Source organism: Vitis riparia, chromosome 12 (assembly GCF_004353265.1).
Source record: "Vitis riparia cultivar Riparia Gloire de Montpellier isolate 1030 chromosome 12, EGFV_Vit.rip_1.0, whole genome shotgun sequence".
Classification (NCBI taxonomy): Eukaryota; Viridiplantae; Streptophyta; class Magnoliopsida; order Vitales; family Vitaceae; genus Vitis; species Vitis riparia.
The window spans coordinates 18,222,712-18,245,925 of record NC_048442.1 but is presented as its reverse complement, the minus strand read 5'-3'; the positions used below and the strand labels follow the sequence as shown (position 1 = coordinate 18,245,925).

Below are 23,214 nucleotides of genomic sequence, written 5' to 3'. Positions count from 1 at the left end.
TAGATTTTGTACCATACTTCAAACTTATTTTATTTATTTAACTTATATTTATAAAAATTAAATAATTTACAAATTTACAAATATATTACTCATTTAATTATATTTATTTTTTTTTATAATAAAATCAAATATCATAAAATAATTTTCTTGTGTATTTTTTTTTCTTACTTCTTTTTAGGAATCAAATATAATCATAATATCAATATGAAAAATATAAAGGTATTGAAATGGTATTTATAAAATAAGATATTTCTCCATAAAACATTATAAATAATTTTTCAACAGATTTTCATATTTTTAAAAGTATTTCCTAAATTTTACCAAACACCTAATTTTTTCATAAACACTTTTTAGATTAAAAGAGCTTCCTACCAGACCGATCTGACTATCCTCTACAAAGAGGTTTATGATAAAAATATAATTAATAACAAATTTATAGACAAAAACAAATTTACCATATTGGCTTCAATAGAAATTAATTCCTTCACAATTAGAAAGAGCCCTTTGCAACCAGAAAATGCTTTTAGATTTAAAGCGCCTCCGAAAATCACTACTAAAGGATCCGACTATCCTCTACAAAGAGGTTTATAATAAAAATACAACTAATAAAAAATTTATAGACCAAAACCAAATTTACCAGAATGGCTTCAACAGAATTCCTTTAGAAAGAGCCCTTTGCAGCCAGAAAAGGCCTCCATGCTCCATTGCCCTAGTCTGTATGTTTGGAAGTCATGGGCCGTAAAGGCCTAAGAAGTGGAGATGACTTCTAGTTCTATGGGTCACAAGCTATGGATGGACCAAATTGTGGATTTGATGGGCTTATAGGCCCATATGTCTCTGTTGAAAGCGTAGAGCAACTTCGTATGCTGTGCTCTTATTCTTTTTAGAATAACTTAAAGCATTCTTTTAACAAAATATTTTGTTTTTGTTTGGTTAATTTTTTAAAATAAATTTATTGTGATATCTCACATCAGATAAGAACAAAAGTTTTTAACGATATATATATATATATATATATATATATATATATATATATATATATATATATATATATATATATATATATAAGCTTCTCTTAATCTTATACAAGCGTTTAAAATCGTGAGGATTCATTTGGGCTTAGAGTAGATAATATTGGTATTAGAGTTGATATCGACCCCTGGGGTGTGGATTTGTTTAGGTTCATATAAGATGTTTGTTTGTTTGACATTATAATCTTACGAGACACGATAAGAACATTGTATCACATGAAAGGTGTTTGTAATATCTCATATCAAATAAAGGAAAAAAAATTTGACACTATATAAGTATCGTTTTAAGATCATGAGAGCCATTTTAAAAAGAGCTCTATATAAGGTACTTATAATAAGAACCTTATTTATTATTTAATAAAACTTTTACAATATTAACATTATATTAAAAAAATTATATTATTCACTTTAATTTGGGGTTGATTAGAGCCAAATAAATTGATAATGAAAAACCTAAACTTTACCAATAAGTCATTTTTCTACGTATTTTATTTTGAATACTTTTCCAAATGTCTCATAAATGGATTAAAAATCATGGTGGGTAATTTAGTGCAAACTTTAAGAAAAATTAATTTAATTTGGGCTACGTATGGTTTCTCAAAAGTACTAAAAAAATAAAAACAATATTAAGAAAAATAATTTTCTCTTATTTGGCATCACCATAATTTTTTTAAAGAAAATTACAACTAATTAAAATTAATTAGAAATTTATATATTTTTAAATTGTTGAATCATTATATAATAGATAAAACTAAGTGAAATGAATTCAAAGAAACATATAAAAATAGTTTATTAATTTTGAATCTATTTTTTATTTTCTCTTATTTTTTATTTCGTTCCACTTTTTTTCTTTATCTTATTTCCATCACATTTTTTCTCAAATTTTTCGGTAACAAAACATAATAAAATGATAAATCATTTGTTACAAAAGCCATGTTTTGATTAGTGTGGAATTTTCTCAATTAACCGAACAGGATTTTTTTTTCTTTTTTCCAAATGATAGTAATAGACCAAAAAACCCCTTGGTTTCAAATGTACCCCATAAAAGGTACACCACAGAAGCTAATAATTAACCGACCGGGTATTGGTTGAGTCCAATCAATGCGGCAATAACACTCTTCTTGTAACCAGTTTCCTACAAAACCTTCCAACTTTGACCCATCAGAAATGATATTCTATTATTATTATTTTAGCATATATATATATATATATAAAAGGGTCACTTAATTCAAATTAAAGTCCTCTTAGTCCATATGTTATAAAATAAGTTTTGTTTTATTTTATTTTTTTAAGTTATTTTTATCCGGTCAAAACCATGCATGTCATGGTTACCTAGGATTTTCTTTCATAAAAATCGGTTTGGTACACTAATCATGAGACTTCTGCTTTTTAAGATTCAACCACCGACCCAAAATCATTGCCTATCTCCCTTATCCGACACAGATTGATGTAATGAAAGTCAAACCGAAAAAGGAAAACTCAACTTTTTTATTTTTTCAGAAATTTCATCATATATAAGATAAGATCTGATTGCCTAATGAAATAAAAGCCAGCCTTCCAACACCCAACTACAATGTGGGTCACGTCTGCATGCTTCTTAATGGTTGCTCTCTCTAGCAACATCTCTTATTGCCTATAAATGGAGGTCAGGAGGCACTGGTGTACATACTTCATCCTTCTCCAGCCCTTTCTTTAAGAGTTCACCATAGGGAAAATGGGTTCCAAGGCTTTTGTTTTCCTGGCTCTTTTATGGGCTGTTCTTCTTCTCATCTCTTCAGAGGTGGCCGCTAGGGACTTGGCTGAGACCTCCACTGAACAAAAAAAGAGTGAGTTTACTTCATTTATTTATTTATTTTTCCCCATGTAACTCTGGTTTTGTCATTCATACACTATATATGAATGTATGAGTGAATTATCAGTAAGGATACCTATACATGGAGAGTGGACTTTCAGTCTAATATAAGCTTCCAAATACTCTACTATTTTTATTAACCTTAGACTAGAACCATATATAGATTCTATCAAAGGAACTTCTTGAGTTATATACATGTTTATATATACCTTATGCTATAGACAAATGTCTATTACATTAATTTGATATACCTCAAAACTGCAGCTGAGGCGGCAGCAAAGACAAATGGGGTACATGATGCCAAGTACCCTGGCTATGGAGGGTACCCAGGTGGCGGAAATGGAGGATACCCAGGTGGGGGATACGGAGGATACCCAGGTGGCGGAAACGGTGGATACCCAGGTGGCGGAAACGGAGGATACCCAGGTGGCGGAAACGGAGGATACCCAGGTGGCGGAAACGGGGGCTACCCAGGTGGCGGAAACGGAGGCTACCCAGGTGGCGGAAACGGAGGCTACCCAGGTGGTGGATATGGAGGGTACCCTGGCCGCGGAGGCTCTGGCCGTGGAGGTTATGGTGGTAATCCGGGCCGTGGAGGCTATGGAGGAGGGTATTGCCGGTATGGTTGCTGCAGTGGAGGGTCCTATGGAAGAGGTTGCAGGAGGTGTTGCTCCTATGCAGGTGAGGCTGTCGAGGCAGAAACTAAAGCCAAGCCTCAGAACTGAAGCAGCAAATGATTATCAGTTAATTAGCTATATTGCAATATTATATGTATATTATTGCTTGTGTAGTGTGTACCAATACTTCATTAGAAGTGCTTGTGCATTACTGTGTACCAATACTTCATGAGAAGTAGCAATAAAATCATGGGTGGATGCTTAGGTCTCCACACATGCTCTACCTGGTTAATTAATGTAAGAATATTGGACATATCCTTGTGATTGTCCAAATGCTTAAAATGATCATGTCTTGTTTAGTAGCAAAATCAACAACCCTTTTGTCTTTAATTAAAGAAAGAAAAAATAGCCATTTTCATTTTGCTATCATAGATTTTTACTTCATTTGAAAAACTAGCTTTGATACAAACGGATGGAGACAGAGAGCCTACTGTAAGCTTCAGTGATGAGGCTCACTGCATTCAATGCCATTTTTTTTGTCTGAAATATTGAATGTAGTTATCTGCATAGCATAGGGACTAGAGGCATTGTTTTCCCTTTCAAAATGTGGTTCACAAGTTGCCAACAAAATACTGGGGTGTAAGAGGAGGCATACAAAATTAAATGGATTATGGCTCCCTGGGATGAGCCCCGCACCAGGCTCTTAGTGATGGAGGCAATATTAATGAGAACTGACGAACCATTGATGAATAAATTCTAAGATCCGAGAGTGCATGTGTCATGTGTCGAATTCTAGGCAATCCAAAACCCAAATCATGACCCCAAGTAAAAAATTTGACCCTAACGGTTACTTCCATCTTAGCTAGCAATCGACTAGTCAAACTATTTCCTCTAAATAGTTTAATCTTAAATTAATAAATAAAATAATACTAATAACTATAATACAAGAATCATCTATAGGTAAGTCTTAATTACTAATAAGGTCTCCAAAAAGCCCATGGCCCGGGCCAGGCCCAGCGGGCTAAAGCCCGGCTCGAGCCCAGCAGGTCCGAGCCCGGCCTGAGCCCATTTCTGGGATGGGATGGGCCGGGCCACCGGCCCCAATTTAGGCCCGGGCCAGCCCGCCCATAGGCCTGCCACTTAAAAAAAATGTATATATAAAAAAAAAGATATTCAAAAAATAAAAAATGCTACATTAATAAAAATATTCATTGTTAACTATTTTATTAATTGAATGTATACATTACATTTGAAAATGTGGAAAAAGTTTACATCACTACAAAATAAGTATATCCCAACTAGGTTGGCACCTACTTATTTGTCAATCATTTGTACTTTTCAACCACAAAAAATAAAAATAAAAATATGACATACATTTAGTAAAATATTTTAATTATTATCTTTTGGCGGTGATGATGAACTATCGCAAATCCATGAAGATCTTGATGATTTTAGTTTTTCCATATCGACAAACATATTTTCTTCTTGAATAGAATCAAATATCCTTTTATCTACTATTGTCCAGTCTTTCACACACATATTTGCTTCAATAGAATCCGGCACTAAGTTGTATCGTTTATCACTAACTACTCTTCCACCTGCACTAAAAGCAGCTTCTGATGCAACTGTACTCACAGGAATTGTTAGTACATCACGAGCAATGATAGAAAGTATAAGATATTTGTGTTGTTGTGATTTCCACCATATTAAAATATCAAAATCTTCATCATCTTCAAATGAAATTAAATCAGTATTAAGATATCTATCTAAATCAGTTGTGTTGTTTGGAGAACTATTTGTTGCCTTCTTTCAACTTTTCAACATTTCTAGAGTTCTTTTATAAAAAGATGAAGAGCTTGTAGATGTAGGTGGTAATTTAATAGAACTAATATCATCACCATATTTTTCTTTATAATAGTTATATAAATTATATAAGAATGAATTTATTTCATTTTTAATTTCTTCAATTTTTATTTGGTCATTAAATTAAATATTTGTTAATCATTCATCCAAAGCTTCAAATTTCAATCTAGGGTCCACAATTAAACCAAGATAAAAAATTAAAGGTATTTCTCCCCAATATTTTCTAAATTTTTCTATCATTGCAAATATTGCATCATTAAATATATCGAAATTTAAATATTTTTGAAGTACAATAAAAATATTAGTTATTTGCATGACAACTCGGTTTGAAGTTGGATAATATACACCACAAAATTTTTTTGTTGAAGTATCAAATACTTCAAAAAGATCTCTTAAAAGATCTGCAATATGTCAATCATAATCATTTAATACATCAATATCTGTTTCACAATCATTGCTAATTAATTGTATTTCATATAGTTCTACTACTTTTCTATATTTTATAATAGTTTGTAAAAGTTTATAAGTGGAATTCCATCTAGTGGGCATATCCAAATTTATATTTCTTTTTTTTCATATTTAACATTTTGCAACAATCAAAAAATAATTCATGTTTTGCTTGAGAACTATTAAGACCTGCAACAATGCCTTTAATTTTTTATAATGTATCATCAACGTGTTTTAATCCATCTTTTACAATTAAATTTAAAATATGTGCACAACAACGCACATGAAATATTTTACATTGATCTTCTTTTATTTGCCAATATCGTTTTAATCTATATACTGCGGCACCATTATTAGAAGCATTATCTAATGTTATTGTAAATATTTTATCACAAATGCCAAAATCTATAATTTCATCAATATTTATTAAAGATGCTATATTTTTACCATTATGTGGAGCATTTATTATTTTAAATGAAATAATTCTTTTATTTAATTTCCATTCATTATCAATATAATGAGCAGTTATACATAAAAAAACCATTGTGAGTTAAAGATGTCCAAATATCATATGTTAAACAAATTCTTCCTTCAAAATTTGCAAAAAAAAAATTTAAATTTTCTTTTTGTGTTTCAAAATTTTTTATAAGACTTCTTTTAACTGTATTTCCAAAGCAATCTTAAAAATGAGGATTAATAGCTCATTGCATTGTTCCCGTATAATCATGAGTTTCCATGAAATTGAAAGGTTGTTATGCTCTTATTATATAACCAATCATTTCTTCACGACAATAAGATTCATCATAAGAAAATGTTTTTAAATTTTCACTTTCATCTTTACCTAATTGCATATAATTTCTAATATCTACATTATTTTTAGTTTTACAATTTTCATGATGCATTTTTAAAGGACTTGTACCTGCATTTGAGCCACCACTAAGAAGTTTGTTACAAATTTTACATTTTGCTTTTATTTCTTTTTTATTATTTTCTAAATTTATTTCTATTCTATCAAAAAATTTTCATATATTTGAAGTAAATTTTTTGCTATCACATGCATTAGATGAAGAACAAGAACCATTTGCCATAATTATAATTATTGATAAAATATTATGCTAAAAATAATAAATGTAAAATTAAAATGTAACAAATAAATAAAAGAAAATGTGAAGTATGTTACTAAATTGGAGAACCGAAGCAAAAATTCCTTCAAATTCGAACTCTTTGAGCCACCAATGCTTGTTTTTCACCACCAATAATATTGAATAATTTGAGACAAAATACAATAATTGGAAATATTATGTGATAAAACAAAGGCTATGAATTAATTAAGGAAAATACCCAAAAGGGGGGGTGAATTGGGTTTTTCAAAATCTTTTTCCACACAATAATATATGCACAAAACAAATAAAGGAAAAAGATAAGGTTAGAGAATTCAAACTCGGGTTTATAGTGGTTCGGCCCTTCCTTGCCTACGTCCACTCTCCTCAACCTCCTAACCGAGTGAGGGTTCCACTAACTTGATGCTTCAATCAAGCTTTCAATCGTCTTACACTTGGATTCCGGCTCCAATGGGCTTTTACACAATCACTTCAAGATTTGAACCACTTGAAGGCTTTCACACTTAGTTTACACAAGGATGAAACTCTCAACCTAGCTTAAGGATGGCTCAAGTTACAAGAGAAAACTAGGATGAATTGCAAGAGTGCACTAAGAATATGCAATTGATGGTTTGATGCACTTAGAAAGAAATGGAGAGCTTTTTGATCAAGAACAGGTAGGTAGGCTTTGAATGCAATAGTTCTCTTAGTCATAAATGAAGAGGAGCTCTCAATTTATAGGTTTCTAAGCTCGGGAGACAAAAACAGCAGAAAAGTAGCCTCGACCGGACGAGCAAAGGGTCGACCGGATCACTAGCCGTTGGTGCAATTAATGCATGGCAGGTTATCGTTGCCTCGACCGGACCTCGACCGGACAAGGGTGAGGCTCGACCGGGAAGAACAAGCTACTGGGAGAGAGAGAAAGTTTTTCTGCTCCCTCGACCGGACCTTGACCGGACAAGGGTAACCGGTCGACCGGTTACCCAACCGGTTGAGCCGGTTGGCCATAGCCTCAACCGGTTGAGCCTTTTGGCCCCGAAAACCTATCCTTTTTTATTTCTTTCTTTTCCAATACTTAGGCAAGGTCTTTAGGGAGTTAATATGCCAATTTTGAATCAGTTTGCCTAAGGTATATTTGATAAAACTCGGGTTTTAAAGAAAATCAAGTTTTAGAGAATAAACCGAGTTTTCTAAGATGCATGAAAAGGTATGAACATCCTAAGTGCACTCATGCTATCATCTTACATTCATTTCCTATGATTACAAGTCTTCCAAATGATCTCGATCCCGTATTCGTTTGGTCCTTGATGAATTTTTGAGATTAAGCCTGAGATTCTTAACAGTTTAAAACAATTAGTCACTTAACCATGGTTTGTTATCATCAAAACCTGATTAGGAGAACCCTTGGGCTAACATTGTGGAATGGGAGAGAGCTTGAGAGTTGAGAGAATAGAATAAATTGAGGGTATTTAATATTTATAAGGAGGTATGTGATCGTTAGGATTTAATTTTTTTTTTAAATGCCAAGATGACTGTTCAATGGTCATGTACTTTGAAATTTAACATTTGAAGTGAGTGGCCTGTTCAATGGTCATGTGACCGTTGAACAGTCAACTCACTTTTATTTTATTTTTTTCAAAAATCATACGACATTTCTAATATATATATATAAGTAATGCAAAATAGTTACACAAAAGAGGGCCAGCTCAGTTAGTGGCTGGCTCTCCTTGAAATTCATAAGGGAAGGGGTTCGAATCCCCCTCATTTTAAAACTCAAAAGACATTTTAATTTTTACCCAAGCCCACCCAAACCCGTAGGCCCGCCCGCCCGCCCAGCTTGAGGGCCTACAGGCCTTAGATTTACCAAGGGCCCGACCCGGCCCGTTGGAGACCCTTAAAATTTACTATAAGAAAAATTAATCGTAAATCTAAATATTATAATAATTCAATAACAAATTACACTATACAACTTAAACATAAACTATTACATTTGAGATAATTACAAAAGAATCAAGGTAATTATGATTTTCATTTCTTCGAAGTCTTTTTAGGAGTTCCAATAGGAGCTAATTTTTTCTGCATCTAAAAAGGGAAAGGTGTGAACATTTCCCGTATGTTGAGTAAGGGTGTTTACACCCGAGGGAAAATATAATAGTTTACATTATATAAAAGCTTAACATGAATATTAAAACACCATAGTTATCCACGATTAAGACTAATTAGATTTTAATGAGATGAACATGTCAAGAGTTTGATAAGCTTAACATAGAATATTTATTTAATATTAGCATATTTATGACCTAACATATTTAGGTTAAGTAAATAACATAGGGAATTTCAATTCATTGGAACACTCACCTTATGAAATATTTAAAATATATAAAAGCATATGACTCACTATAATTAAAACTCAAATAAATGAAATTTACACTCATGATAATGATCATGTACACACAATCATATATAGTGCAATTTTCTTTTCAAACTTTCACCAAATGATGTGTGTCCACACCTTAATACACTCCTCATTCAAAGTATTCATAGGATAAACTGTCTTTCATACAAACAATCTTACTCTCTTTTTAATTCGTTCTCTTGAAAGTCTTTTCGTTTCTCATTTTTTTTTTCATAAATTGCCTTTTTTGGTTTTTTTTTCATTTTCCTTTCCATTTCATACAACTATTTCTTTATTTTTCTTTCTATACAACCATGAATGTAAAGTTAATACAATATAATATTATTGTTCAATCTCAACTCAAATAATAATACCCAATGATATAAAACAATTATTTTAAACATATAACAATACTTAAAAATTTTGACATTTTCAACACTAATAAATCACCAATAAATTTCAATTCCACATAGTTACTACACTACCACATTGAAATAGTTAATATCATCATCATCATCATCAATTAATTTTTAAAATTTCTAACATGTCAACCAATAAAAAAATATCAACTACTATTCCAATAAATTCTATTACAACCAACAATCTTAATATTTTGACTCTGCAATAAATCTTCATCTAATTCCCATTTAACGTTTTTTTCTAAAACTAAATCATAACAGGTTTAGGGTTTCTAAAAACAACCCAAATGAAAACCATATGAGGATTTACTATTGTTGTGTCTGTTAGTTCAAGAACACAAAGATAAAACAATCCATACAAAAGTACATGAGCTTTTAACATGGTTTATCTAACCATACTTACATTCAAAGATCGATGAAAGAAAATCATTTTACTATACCATAAATACAACTATTAGGTTCCTGAAAGAGTGCATCCCATTCTTTCTCACATCTCTAATCCATCTCTTATAGTTTTTACAAGTTTATCTCAATCTCATAACTTTTTTTTTTTCATGACTTATAATATTTATAATGTTATTCCTAATAACTTTTCTTATTAAATAAGGAAATAAAATATTATAATAATATATCAACTTAAGAAATATTATATACAATGTTCTTTACAGAAATGAATTTATTCTAATTAGGAATTTAGGATATTTTCCAACAACCTCTACCTTAAATCAAATTTCATTGAGTCAATTTTCCATTTCTCTATGACACTTTTTGTATCACATCATGACGAGAGACCAATCAACTTCACCTTCCACTAAATTCCTTTTGCCATCCTCTGTATGCTATGTTACCTTTGATTCTTCCAAAAATCTTCATCTTGTGCTTTGATACTAGTTTGTTGTTAAGAACCATGACAAAATAATAATAAGGGGAAAAGAATAAGAGAATGAAAACATAAACACACAAACACACAAAGCACACAACGATTTGCATGGTTTGACTTAAAGCTTACATTCATGGGAAGAGATTACAACCTTAGAGCTTTCAAATCCCAAAGTCCCAAGTACGCTTAAAATACCAGACTCACTCTTTAGTCATATCTCTTCCTATATATTTTTCTAATTACATCGGAAGATTTCAGATAGGAAGCTAATTTTATAATTATTAAATATGCATTTCATAATACGATATTTCCTTTATAGTAATAGAAAACTCCTTTACAAGAATATTTTCTGTTAAGAAATTATAAATGACTTTCCAAGTGGCTCAAAAAAATAGAATCCGAAATACTTTTCAATAATCTCTACCTTGAATCAAATTTCATGAAGTCAATTTTCTATCTTTCCATGATAGACATTTTTTTTTTAATGATATCCCAAAGAGAGAACAATCAACTTCACCTCCAACTAAAATTCCTTTTGTCATCTTCATGTGCTTTGTTCTCTTTGGCTCTTCCAAGAATCTTCACCCTAGGCTTTGATAGCAGTTTGTTATGTCAATAAAAGCTTTAATACAAACATGTTAGTTCAATAACACAAAGATAAAACAATCCACACAAATATGTACATGCTGTTTTAACGTGATTCGACCAATCATACCTAAATCCACAGATAAGAGATAATCATTCCACTATACCATAGAAAATATTACAAAAGATAGCAATAGTTATCTATTAAATTTTTGAAACATCTCATGTTCCACTCCTTGTATCTTCACCCTAAGCCTTTTGCTCAATCCACCAGGTACTTCCCATTTTTCCTCACATCCCTATCCATCTCCATCTCATATAATTTTTACAAGTCTATCTCCATCTTATAACATTTTCCCTTATGACCTAAAATATATATTGAAGTATTCCTAATAATCTTCCTTATTGAATAAAGAAATCCAATATTGTAATAATATATCAACTTTAAAAATATTCTATATAATATTTTTTTAAAAAAACATTTATAAAAATTTGAGACATTTTCCAACAACTATTATTAGCATTTTTTATGAAGTGGTCCATGTGTCCTTTAAGTTTGAAATATCAATTATTGTTTAATAAATAAATAATACTAACTAAAATTCTATTGGTTTGTTTTGAGAAATTTTTTGATAATTAACTGCTTACTTTGATGGAAAGTGGGATAATGAGTGTTTCTGGGACTTATACTCTCTCTACCCAAAAAAGAGATATTAATTTTTCTCTTTATCAGTAAAACATCTATCAAACGTAAGGGGTCAAAAAGAGAGAAACACAGTTTGCTATTACATTTGATTTTCTTCATAAATCTCTCATAGATCAAAGTATGTTTTCTCTTCTCAATTTTCTGTTGTGAAAATCATATTGTTTTACGATATTTGAGTATTATGATTTATGCAAAAGTTAGAGTTTTTATCGTTTTGTATGATGAGAATTTAATAAATTACTGGTGAATAACTCAGTAACTCACCCACTTTCACTTTGTTAGAGGTTTTTTTTCTTTCCTTTATTTATTTATTTTTAATCACCACATCTCCTGGTATCAAATAGGTTGTTTTGAGCTGAATTTCTCATTCATCCATACCTAGTTTTAATCATATAAATATACTAGTTCAGCTCGACACATTCTACAGTGGTTCCACCGAAGATCCACCGAACAACGTAAACCCACAAAGTGATCATCAGGATAGCTGGCCTGCGTTTAGACATGCATGAGGAGAGGATATACATCAAAAACCTGTGTTCACATGTTAATGAGCAAAGGATGTGTATAAAATTTTGTGTTCACATATGCGTGAGGAAAGGTTATATATAAAAATCTGTGTACATACATGCATGAGGACAGCATATTTAAAACCCAGATTGACTATTGAACAAGTACATATAAAAATCTGTGTTCATATATGCATGAGGACAGGATATTTAAAACCCAGATTGACTATTGAACAAAAAAACATGAAATCTAATGTCACAATGTTGGTGCAATCGGTGCAAATTAGCTTAATTCATTTGCCAGTTGCCGCATCTGAGTCCTTCCTCAGCTCAGATCATCCAGCTGGCTCTCACGTAAACCCCAAAACCTACACAAAATCAAAGAGATGGGCTTTGAAATGAATACCAGGGGCCAAAATCTTCATAACGCATCAAAATTTTTAGGTGGCATATGACAAAACCCCTTTAATTTCCGCTGTCTTGCTCTCACCCACATTTTTCATCTCATAGTGCCCCTCCAGCCCTATAAATTCTGGTTCAGGAAATGCTAGCAATCCATATCCTTTCTAGTCTTTCTAGCTAGTGAAAATGAATTACAAGGCTTTCGTTTTCCTCAGTCTCTTATTTGCAGTCGATATTCTGGTCTCTTCTGTGGTGTTGGCTGAGACATCTATAGATGAGAAAAATCGTTAGTATAGCTATTTCTTCCCCTCTCCTTGTTTTCCCTGTTTGCCCGAAAACCTCTTTTTTTTTTTCCTTTCTGTTTCTTTTGTTTTCTGAAATAACTGGTTTCATGCAATCTTCAGAAAAATCCAGTGCATTTAAAAGAAAATGAAAGATTTTCAATTTTACGTGTCTCTTCATTCAGCTGTGATATATTTTCGATCTGATATAAATGATTTTGCTAAACAGTACAAATTCCTGATTAAATGTAGAAAATAACAATTTTTATCAACATGTTGCAGAGGATATAAATCAGCTAGATGATGCAAATGCCAGGTGCCAACACGGTTGTTGCGGTGGCTATGGCAGATTTGGATGCATGAGCTGTTGCTCAAATGCTGTTGAGGCTGGAACCATGGTAGCCGAACCTCAAAAACGTTAGTATCCGTAGACATTCTGCTCCTGTTTTTTTCAATTTTGCATGGTATCAAGGGAGGAGGGAAAAAAAGTCATGGGAAACAATTCCATGGACTCTATTGATTAAAGGATTGATATTTTTCTATAAATTTAGAATTGCAGCAGATTGCATACGTTATAAGTGTTTTTTTGTAATTGTTGATTATAATACATGATGGCCCATGCACAATTTTCAAACTCAATATAGAATATAACAAGTTTTGTTTAATCTTTTCAGCGGAAGCAAACCATGTAGATGATGTAAGAAATCATGGTGCTGGCGGTTATGGAGGAGGGCACGGAGGTGGAGGTGGTGGTGGACATGGAGGAGGTGGTGGTGGAGGTGGTGGACATGGAGGTGGACATGGAGGCGGTGGCGGTGGTGGTGGACATGTAGGTGGTGGCGGCGGTGGTGGCCATGGAGGTGGTGGTGGTGGACAAGGAGGTGGTGGCGGTGGCGGCCATGGAGGTGGTGGTTATGGAGGAGGGCAGGGTGGTGGCGGCCAAGGAGGTGGTCAAGGAGGAGGTGGTACCGGAGGTGGTCAAGGCGGAGGTGGTGGTGTAGGTGGTGGTCAGGGTGGTGGCAGCCAAGGAGGTGGTCAAGGAGGAGGTGGTACCGGAGGTGGTCAAGGCGGAGGTGGTGGTCAGGGTGGTGGCGGCCAAGGAGGTGGTCAAGGAGGAGGTGGTACCGGAGGTGGTCAAGGCGGAGGTGGTGGTGTAGGTGGTGGTCAGGGTGGTGGCCAAGGAGGTAGTCAAGGAGGAGGACAGGGAGGCGGTCAAGGTGGTGGCCAAGGAGGTGGCCAAGGAGGTGGTCAAGGTGGAGGAGGTGGTGTAGGCGGTGGCCAAGGAGGAGGACAGGGAGGCGGTCAAAGTGGTGGCCAAGGAGGTGGTCAAGGTGGAGGAGGTGGTGTAGGCGGTGGCCAAGGAGGAGGACAGGGAGGCGGTCAAGGTGGTGGCCAAGGAGGTGGTCAAGGTGGAGGGGGTAGTGGAGGTGGCAGCCAAGGAGGAGGAGGTGGTGTAGGCGGTGGCCAAGGAGGAGGACAGGGAGGCAGCCAAGGTGGTGGCCAAGGAGGTGGTCAAGGTGGAGGTGGCTACCAAGGCGGAGGAGGTGGTGTAGGAGGTGGTCATGGAGGAGGTGGAGGCAGCGGTCATGGAGGTGGTGGAGGTGGAGCTGGTCATGGTGGTGGTGGAGGCGGTCATGGAGGTGGTGGAGGTGGAGGAGGTCATGGAGGCGGTGGGGGAGGAGGTGGTCATGGAGGAGGTGGAGGTGGTGGTCATGGAGGTGGTGGAGGTGGTGGTCATGGAGGAGGACATGGAGGAGGTGGCGGAGGAGGAGGCTACGGAGGAGGAAGTGATGGCCAAGGAAGCAACTACACTGTAAATGGAAGGAAGATGCTGCATTAATGCATACACATCTCAACCACTTCGACCCTACGTGTTTAAGTGCAGCCATGCACTCTACTCCCTCTATATGTAATGTACTAGGATGTAACGTAATAAAAATATGAATAATATGCATGTGGGTTCTCTCTTTTCTTTCCATCCGATCGTGCCCCAATTCCCTACTTTTATCTCTCCTCAATTAACTACTACTATTTCTAACAACTGACCATAATTAATCACACTCACAATGTGACATTAATCCCCTACTTAATCTGCACTACCATCATCCCATCTTAATTATCATATTCATGAATATTAATTTTCTGATTAACTTCAACCAATTACTCTTACTAACATAAAATTAATTGCTAATAATTTCATTAAAAAAAATGATCATATGCAGTTTGCAAAAGACATTTTCTTCGTATTCTTCTTTCATCAACTGTTGAAATCATGAGTAGATTAGATAATCCAATCATGATTGATCAAAGTCTTGCTACTGCCCTTTCCATTTTCTTTACCCTTTGCAAGAATGACACAGTAGATTGATTAAAAATAAGAAGATAGAGACAAGAACAAAAGAAAATGCTAATATTTTTGTTTAGATGTGGAAATTTGTATTGTTTTATTCGGACCATCTTTCTTCGGGTTTAATATTTATCAAGGTGCGGTCTATAGTCTATGCAGTACAACACATGGCTGAAAGAAAAAGGAAAAATGATGGAGGTGGCGAAAAGTTGCTTCGTAAGTCCAAAAGCAAACGCCATAAGTCCAAAAGGAGACCAAGCATATCCCTTTGGGCAAAGGCACGTGAAGGGAAGCTGACAAACCCAAGTTGACTAATGAGCAAGCCAACAAAAGATCAAAACTCACAATGTCAATTGAGTATGACAGCACTTCCTAACCTACTTCTCACTTGCCTCCTTTGAGCCTTCCTCTTCAGCCACCTAGCAACCTCTGCTCAAAATTCAAACTATTTTTCTAGGAAAGAGAACTTCGAAATCAACACTGGCTGGAAGCGGAAGCATGGAACCAAATTAATCTTCAATACCCACCTATGCTTTTAGGTGACAAGTCACACACCACTTCAACTGGTCATCATCTTGAACTCTCCCACTTCTTTTTGTCCTTTATTAGTACTGCTCCTCCACCACTATAACTACTGCTTCAAGTAATCAACGCTAGTAATCCCATCTCATCTTTTCTCAAAATCTTTACTTGATTGAAAATGAATTCCAAGCCTTTTCTTCTCCTCTGTCTTCTGTTGGCAGCTGTTCTTCTCACCTCCTTAGCTGCGTCAGCTAAGACATCTATAGATGAGAAAAATGGTTAGTATCACCATCCTTCAACCTCCCTTTTGGTTCACAATATTTTGGGATACATATATATATATATTGTATTTGGGGTGTGCTCAATTTTCAAATTTAAAGAATAATAACACAAGTTTAAAATTTCTGTTTGCTTTGGAAGCAGCTGATCAGCAAGCAAACCAGGTAGATCATGCAAGCACTCAGGGGGGTTGCGGGTATGGATCAGGTTATGTTACTAACAGAAGAGGGCGTATCGCTCAGAGTCTGGGTTGCAAAAATGGCTGTTGTTCTTGGGGTCCTCGTAAAATATGCAGAAGGTGCTGCTCTAGTGCAGAAGAAGCTCTCAACAACAAGAAAAATTAAGAATCCCATGCCAGCTGGGAACTGAACCCTGACGTATATTACTCTATGTAATGTATGGGGAATTATGAATAAGATGCATGAGGGTATTGTCTTCCCTTTCATGCCTGGTCGCTTCTAGTGCTTGTGGATCATGTTATGAAGCTGTATCAAATGAAAGGTAGTTCATTTCTAGACCTCAACTTTCAACTCTCTCTTGTTCTATCTATCTACCAATCAAGCACCCACCTAATTCATGGATTAAAAAAAGAGGAGAATTGTGCTTTAAGATCAATTGAGATTGGCCCAAGATCCTCCTATATTTGAGCTCAAAATCTAAATAATAGAGTAGAAATGGAGATAAATGATATTATTTTTCAAAAATTTCTAAAATACCCTGAACATTAAATTAAAAAAACTAATCAGCAGCCCTCCTCTCTCTCTCTCTCCCTACCTTGCCCTTCTCTTCCCTACATTTTAAAAATTTTATAATTTTTTTATTTTATATTTATCCTATTTATAAAATAAAGATTCTTATTGTTAAATAATTTTACAGTGAAATTTATCTTTTAAAATTAAATTTTTTACCCGTATTTATTTCATGAAATGAACAAATATTTTGAATAAAAAAATCTACTTCAATTTATTTATGAGAATTACATTAAATCAAAACGCATTTTTAATTGATGGATATTGAAATTGATTTTTCTTAAATTTTAGTTATTTAATATAATAAAATTAGAATTCAAAATAAACCCAACTTCCTTAATTCATAAGAATTAATTTTTTATTAAATGGTTGATAAAAAATTAAAAACTATTATTATATATTTTTCAATAATATTGATATAAAAAAAGATAAAATTATATAATACATTATTTTTATTTATTATAAATTATATATTTTAATAATATAAAAAATCATTACTTAATTATTACTAAATTTGTATCCTCTAGAATTCAATTTTTCAATAAAAAACCAATAAATCAATTATCGTGATTAAATATGCAAATCCAATAGTAAAAAAATCTAGTTTTGATATACGCACCACAAATTCTCGCTACAATTACTTTTCATTTTATATGTTAGTTGAGATGATTACTTGGTATTTTGATCTTTTCATATTTTAAATTCTTCTTATCAATTATACAAGTTATAAGCATTTTTAGCCCATTATCAACAAATAGACTCCTTACAGCATAATTCTCCCATAAAAATGTTGCTAAATTTTAATTAAGTTTTCAAACCATTATTAAAATGTTAATTGAAAGCTAAGGACGGTTAATTAGTAGGGCTAAATTTATTTATCATAATTTATGTAACATATGTTATCTCACAAGCTAATCAAATATATATTTGTTTTATAGTTCATGAAAGCAAGGTACCACATCCGGCATCACATAGGACCGTAATTTGGGCAACAACTAATTAAGGTCTAAGCCAGACTCTCTTGTCGGTTGCCTCGTATGAGCTCTTTCTCATTAGACATATAAGACTTTGAATTGAATACGAAAGCCTAAAGTCCAGCCAAATTAATTTTCGTCGGTCATCTGTGCCTTTATGTGGTAAATGACACACCAGTTAGTCATCATCTTGCGCTCCCCACCCCTACAAATCCCGCTGCAGCATGCTATCAGTTCCATTCCTTAATCTCTAAATCTTCCTTCAATTCCGGGAAAAATGAACTCCAAGGCTTTTACTTTCCTTAGTCTTCTATTTGCTGTTGTTCTTCTCACCTCTTTCATGGTGTCAGCCGAGAAGAATGGTCAGCATCATTGTCTCTCTCTAGCTCCTTTTCCTTTTTCTTCTTATTTTAACTCTTATTTGCAAGAAATTGACTACAAGGGGGCAAAAAGGAAATTTATTTCAAATGACGTGCTAAAGCACCATGAATAATTTTTTATTTTTCTAAGTTTGAGAATTCAGTAAACTAGCAGAAGAAATATTTTGGGGTATGCCCAGATATCAAATTCAAAGAATATGTGTATAAGACAAGTTGTATATATTTCTGAAGTAGAAGCCGCTGACGAGAAAGCAAACCAGGCAGCTGATGCAAGCACTCAGGATGGTGGAGGCGGTCATGGAGGAGGAACCCATGGTAATGAAAGAGGAATTAACTTTCTCAGTTGTACACGTGGTTGCTGTGCTTGGGGCGGGGGGGCCAGAACATTTTGCGTAAAGTGCTGCTCTAATCAAGAAGAAGCGCAGGACAACACGAAAAATGAACCCCACGCCTGAGAACTAAACCCAAGTCTAATACCCTATGTAATATATTAGGAATATATGAATAAGTGGTGCATGGGTTGTCTTCTTCTTCTCCCCTGTTGCCTCTGCTACTTTGCAGGCTTTATGCAAATGAATGGTAGCAAATGAATGGGTTTCCCTTTGATTTTCTTTAAGCATTTATCCATGCCTCAATTAGCCAATTTCATCACCTCAACAGCTAGCTTGCACACTCGTTGGGACCCTGCCAGCTTCCTTTATAACATACTGAGTGTTCCCATTAATATATACCTAAAAAATACTTTACAAAGATTATTAATTAAATTCCCAGAAAAAAAAAATTGGTACTAGTAGCAAAGATGAAGGGAAGGGCCATAAGTTAAGCAAAAGCTCTGATAATGATGAAAAGTCAAGGGTTACATATCTACAAACATGAAGAATGATAACATCAATTTTCTTCACAAAGCTGGACAAATATTAAGGATCTACAATGTCTCAATACCTAGGATGGTCACTGATACCTCTGTCTAGTTGCAATTATATCATCTTCTAGCTGTAAATTATTTATTTTTCTTTTATTTATTTATTTTATAAATATACTAAGAGCTTTTAAGAATGAATGTAGCTATTTTTCACTCAAACTTCTTAGTGAACTTGCTTGCCCCAATTTTAGGTCCTTCCAATTCTCAATCTACTTTAACTATGATTGTATGCTTTCAAAATACTAAAAAAGTTTTTTTTTTTATATTTAATTTATCATAAAAATATATATATAATTAAAATTAATTAGAAACTTATATTTTTATATAGAAAAAAAATATCTTAAATAAATATAAAAGATATAAAAATAATTTAATAATTTTAAATTTATTTTATTTATTCTTTCCTTTTTCTTTCATTTTTCCCGCGAGCCATGCCACACTAGCAGTCCTATACTTCTCAGTCATTAGATGTTTCAATTTTTTTTAAAAAAAGATGATAAATAATATGAAATGTTTTCGAAAAATAATTTGTTTTTAAGAAATATTTTTTAAGACTGTTTTTGAAAAAAATTATCATACTGAACATTATTTTTATTCTTTTTCCAAAAATCAGAAAAATAATTCTCATATTCATTGTCTAAAAGAATGCCAACTATTTTCAACAAATAGTTTTCCCAAATAGATATGGTAAGATAAATACTTCTAATTTTATTTATAGAGACTTACGTTAGTAGGAAAAGCTCTTCCAGTAAATCGAACATTTTCCTCAAGCGGTCAATGTGTGAGGACAGAATGCTGAAACACCCAAGTGAACTACCAGCAAAACAACATAAGAGCAAATGTCACACTTCTATTTATGCTTTACCAAAACCCACTTTTGCCGTTTGCCTCAATTAAGTCCTTCCCCAGCTCTCATTCACCTAGCTTTTTTCAAACTTCAAAGGATAAAACTTTGAACTGACTACTATGAGCCAAAATCAGGCCAAAATAATCTTCAAGACCCATCTATGCTGTTAGCTGGCAGATGACACACACCCTGAATGGTTATCATCCCCCACCTCTATAAATACTGCTTCAGAATGCCTAGCATTTCCATTCCACATATCCCTTCTCAAAACCTTCCTTCCTGGGAAAATGAATTCCAAGGCTTTTATTCTCCTCAGTCTACTGCTTGCAGCTTTTCTTCTCATCTCTTCCACTGTGTCTGCTGAGACATCTCTAGATGAGAAAAATGGTTAATATCAAATTGATTGTTTTTTTTTTTCCTCAGTTTGACTCATAGTTGACTATCTATCTGTCAGTCTTTCCATCTATCTATATATATTGAGATATTGAAATAACATGCATGTAACTATATATATTTTCCTAGTATTTGAAGAAAAACAAAAACACTAAATAATGGAATTTTTTCAAATGCTAACTAGGTCAAAATCAGAGAACAACCTTTCAGTTTTTAGAAGTTTGATCATATGATTTGATATATATGTCTCCATATTACATGTATTGCGCAGAGTTTAATAGTAAGTATATATGTGTTCTAGAATTCAAGTAAATGTTAACCTTGCATGTTACATGGCTGGTGGGTGCAGAGAAGGAAATAAACAGTGTCGATGATGCGAAGTACCGCTGCAAGTATGGTTGCTGTGGTGGTTCTGGCCGCTATGGGTGCATGAAGTGCTGCAGCAAACCTACTGATGTTCATGCTACAGAAACCGAGCCTAAACGAGGTCACTATCAGTAATTCATTATTATTATTGCTATTATTAATTGCTTTTCATTTTTATATTTTTTTTGTAATGTGCTAAGAGAAGAGTGATTAGGACTCTTCTGATTTTCACTAGTGCTAAATGAGTATGATATGTCAGTCGCCCAATCTCCGACTAGATGCAGAACAAGGTGTTCTATTAACATTAATTTTACAGCAAATCAGATAGAAAATTCGAAGTACAAGTGCAAAAAGGGTCAAATATGGGTGCAAGCGGTGTTGCAGAAATGCTAATGAGGCTCAACCTCAAAATTGTTAGTACAGAAATACTAACTTTTTTCCCATCGAAGTATAAATATTCTTGATTTTTAAGAAATCATAGTACATAATCCTGCATCCATCCGGGAAACAACTCGACCTTTAAGGTGATCAAGATTATATCGCTAACCTCGAATTTTGTAATTGCATCATTGTTGCACTGGCGTATGCCTAATTTTCAACATGCATGACGAGTTTGGTATTATCTTTGCAGTGGAAGCTGCTCCTGCAGAAGTGGACCAGGTAGCTGATGCAAGTACTCAAGGTGGTGGCGGTTATGGAGGAGGAGGCGGACATGGTGGTGGCCACGGTGGCGGACATGGTGGTGGCCACGGTGGTGGACATGGTGGTGGACATGGTGGTGGCCACGGAGGTGGAGGCGGTGGAGGACATGGTGGTGGTGGCGGAGGAAAGGGCGGTGGTGGTGGAGGAGGAAAGGGCGGTGGAGGCCTGCTTGGAGGTGGAGACGGTGGAGGACATGGTGGTGGTGGTGGTCATGGAGGCGGGCATGGTGGTGGCCATGGAGGCGGGCATGGAGGTGGAGGTGGTGGTGGTCATGGAGGCGGCGGAGGAAAAGGCGGTGGAGGAAAGGGCGGTGGTGGTGGCCGTGGAGGAGGAGGCGGCGCGTAACTTGAGAGTTGATCGATCCACGCAAGTCGATATAGTGTAGTATGATGTGAAAATAATAAGAATAAAGGAAGCCATGGGGGTTAAATCCCCGCATGGTAGGCTGTACTTTCAAGCTTCAATGCAAACAATAACGTTTTCTGCCTAATTTTCGATATACTTCCCATGTCCAAATCTCACAAAATTCCTTTAATTGCATGCAAAGCAAAATATTATGAAAAATTAATAGAATATATGAGTCATCTTGTGATTATTTTTTAATAACTTAAAAATTAAAAATGATGCCAAAAATAAGTGAATTATCCTACTTGTCAAATTTTGAGAAACCGACATGGACGCAAAGCAAAATATTACTGTACTAGTAATGAGTGTTGGACTTGGGTGTCGACTCACCTGTTTGGATTGTTGGACACTAAATTGAACCTTCAAACATTTCCACACCCAAGCAATGACAACCTTTTGATTTTTCAAAATCATCAGAAGAGAAAAATAGAAAAAGTAACGGATAGTTATCTCACCTGTAGATGTTTGGATTACAACTGTGAACTGCCTTCGAAACGGACAGAGCACTAGCAAACAAAAGAAGACCCAGAAGAATTCACTTTCCTTGCAAAGCTCCTGTTGCAAAATCCGGCCCCAAGAAAATCTTGGGAATCCTGCCATTTTCTTTGTATACGTAAGTGGGTTATTCAAAGTTTTCTCCTCATGGCGACTCGTGGCTTCCATGTGGCTGCTTCTCATGCAAAGTTCCTCATATTTTGACAAGTAGGTAAACATAATGCAGAAGATGCGGTGGTGGGGATGAAAAGGAAGTGCATGCCAACATGGGTGTTGCGGTGTACTCCTCCTGGATGCGTTAAGTGCTGTGGTCATACTGCTCAACCTCAACCCACACCTATCAAATCTCAGTAAGTGACTCACTTTTTCACAAGCACAGACAATAATATTGATTTGTAGAATTTACTTGATGATATATGACGATTAAATTTCGATAATTTTTTGTCTTGCAGTGGGGAAGGCTATGGAAGCAGCAGGGAGAGAATGCAAGCAAACGCCCCATTATGATGCTGGTTATGGAGTTCATCACAACATGGGCAGTGGCATCAAACCCTGACCAGAAACTAGGGCCTGTCCAATAAATGACATATTTGTCTCATAATCCATGTGTTTATATAAATAATATAATTATATCTAAGGCCAAAATGAATATTAATAATACGGGTGTGAGTTATCTTCACTGTGTTTTTACTTATCCTTAGTGTATGTTTGGGTTCAGGAAAGTTTGAAGGGAAAATATTAAGAAAAAA

At 34.6% G+C, this 23,214-nt stretch overlaps 2 protein-coding genes and 2 long non-coding RNA genes across 5 annotated transcripts; all 4 read left to right on the top strand.

Annotated features, from left to right (window-relative positions):
* The first annotated feature begins 2,715 nt into the window (after positions 1-2,715).
* LOC117927014 (ctenidin-3-like) lies at positions 2,716-3,875 on the top strand. The gene is made up of 2 exons (XM_034846376.1): positions 2,716-2,857; positions 3,148-3,875. The coding sequence occupies exons 1-2, from the start codon at positions 2,746-2,748 to the stop codon at positions 3,606-3,608; spliced, it is 573 nt and encodes a 190-aa protein (XP_034702267.1). The 5' UTR covers positions 2,716-2,745; the 3' UTR covers positions 3,609-3,875.
* A 9,114-nt stretch (positions 3,876-12,989) lies between these two features.
* LOC117926058 (glycine-rich cell wall structural protein-like) lies at positions 12,990-14,924 on the top strand. Its single transcript, XM_034845142.1, has 4 exons — positions 12,990-13,089; positions 13,367-13,501; positions 13,759-13,830; positions 13,918-14,924. The coding sequence occupies exons 1-4, from the start codon at positions 12,990-12,992 to the stop codon at positions 14,922-14,924; spliced, it is 1,314 nt and encodes a 437-aa protein (XP_034701033.1).
* A 1,102-nt stretch (positions 14,925-16,026) lies between these two features.
* LOC117927094 lies at positions 16,027-18,864 on the top strand. Of its 2 annotated transcripts, XR_004653284.1 has the most exons (3): positions 16,045-16,231; positions 16,377-16,733; positions 17,920-18,864. It is a non-coding gene; the product is annotated as an uncharacterized LOC117927094 (long non-coding RNA). The 2 variants fall into 2 exon arrangements; XR_004653283.1 differs by lacking the exon at positions 17,920-18,864 and having other exon boundaries at positions 16,027-16,231; positions 16,377-16,762.
* Positions 18,865-20,404: 1,540 nt separating this feature from the next.
* Positions 20,405-21,615, top strand: LOC117925859. Its single transcript, XR_004653057.1, has 3 exons — positions 20,405-20,491; positions 20,847-20,984; positions 21,495-21,615. It is a non-coding gene; the product is annotated as an uncharacterized LOC117925859 (long non-coding RNA).
* The last annotated feature ends 1,599 nt before the right edge of the window (positions 21,616-23,214 follow it).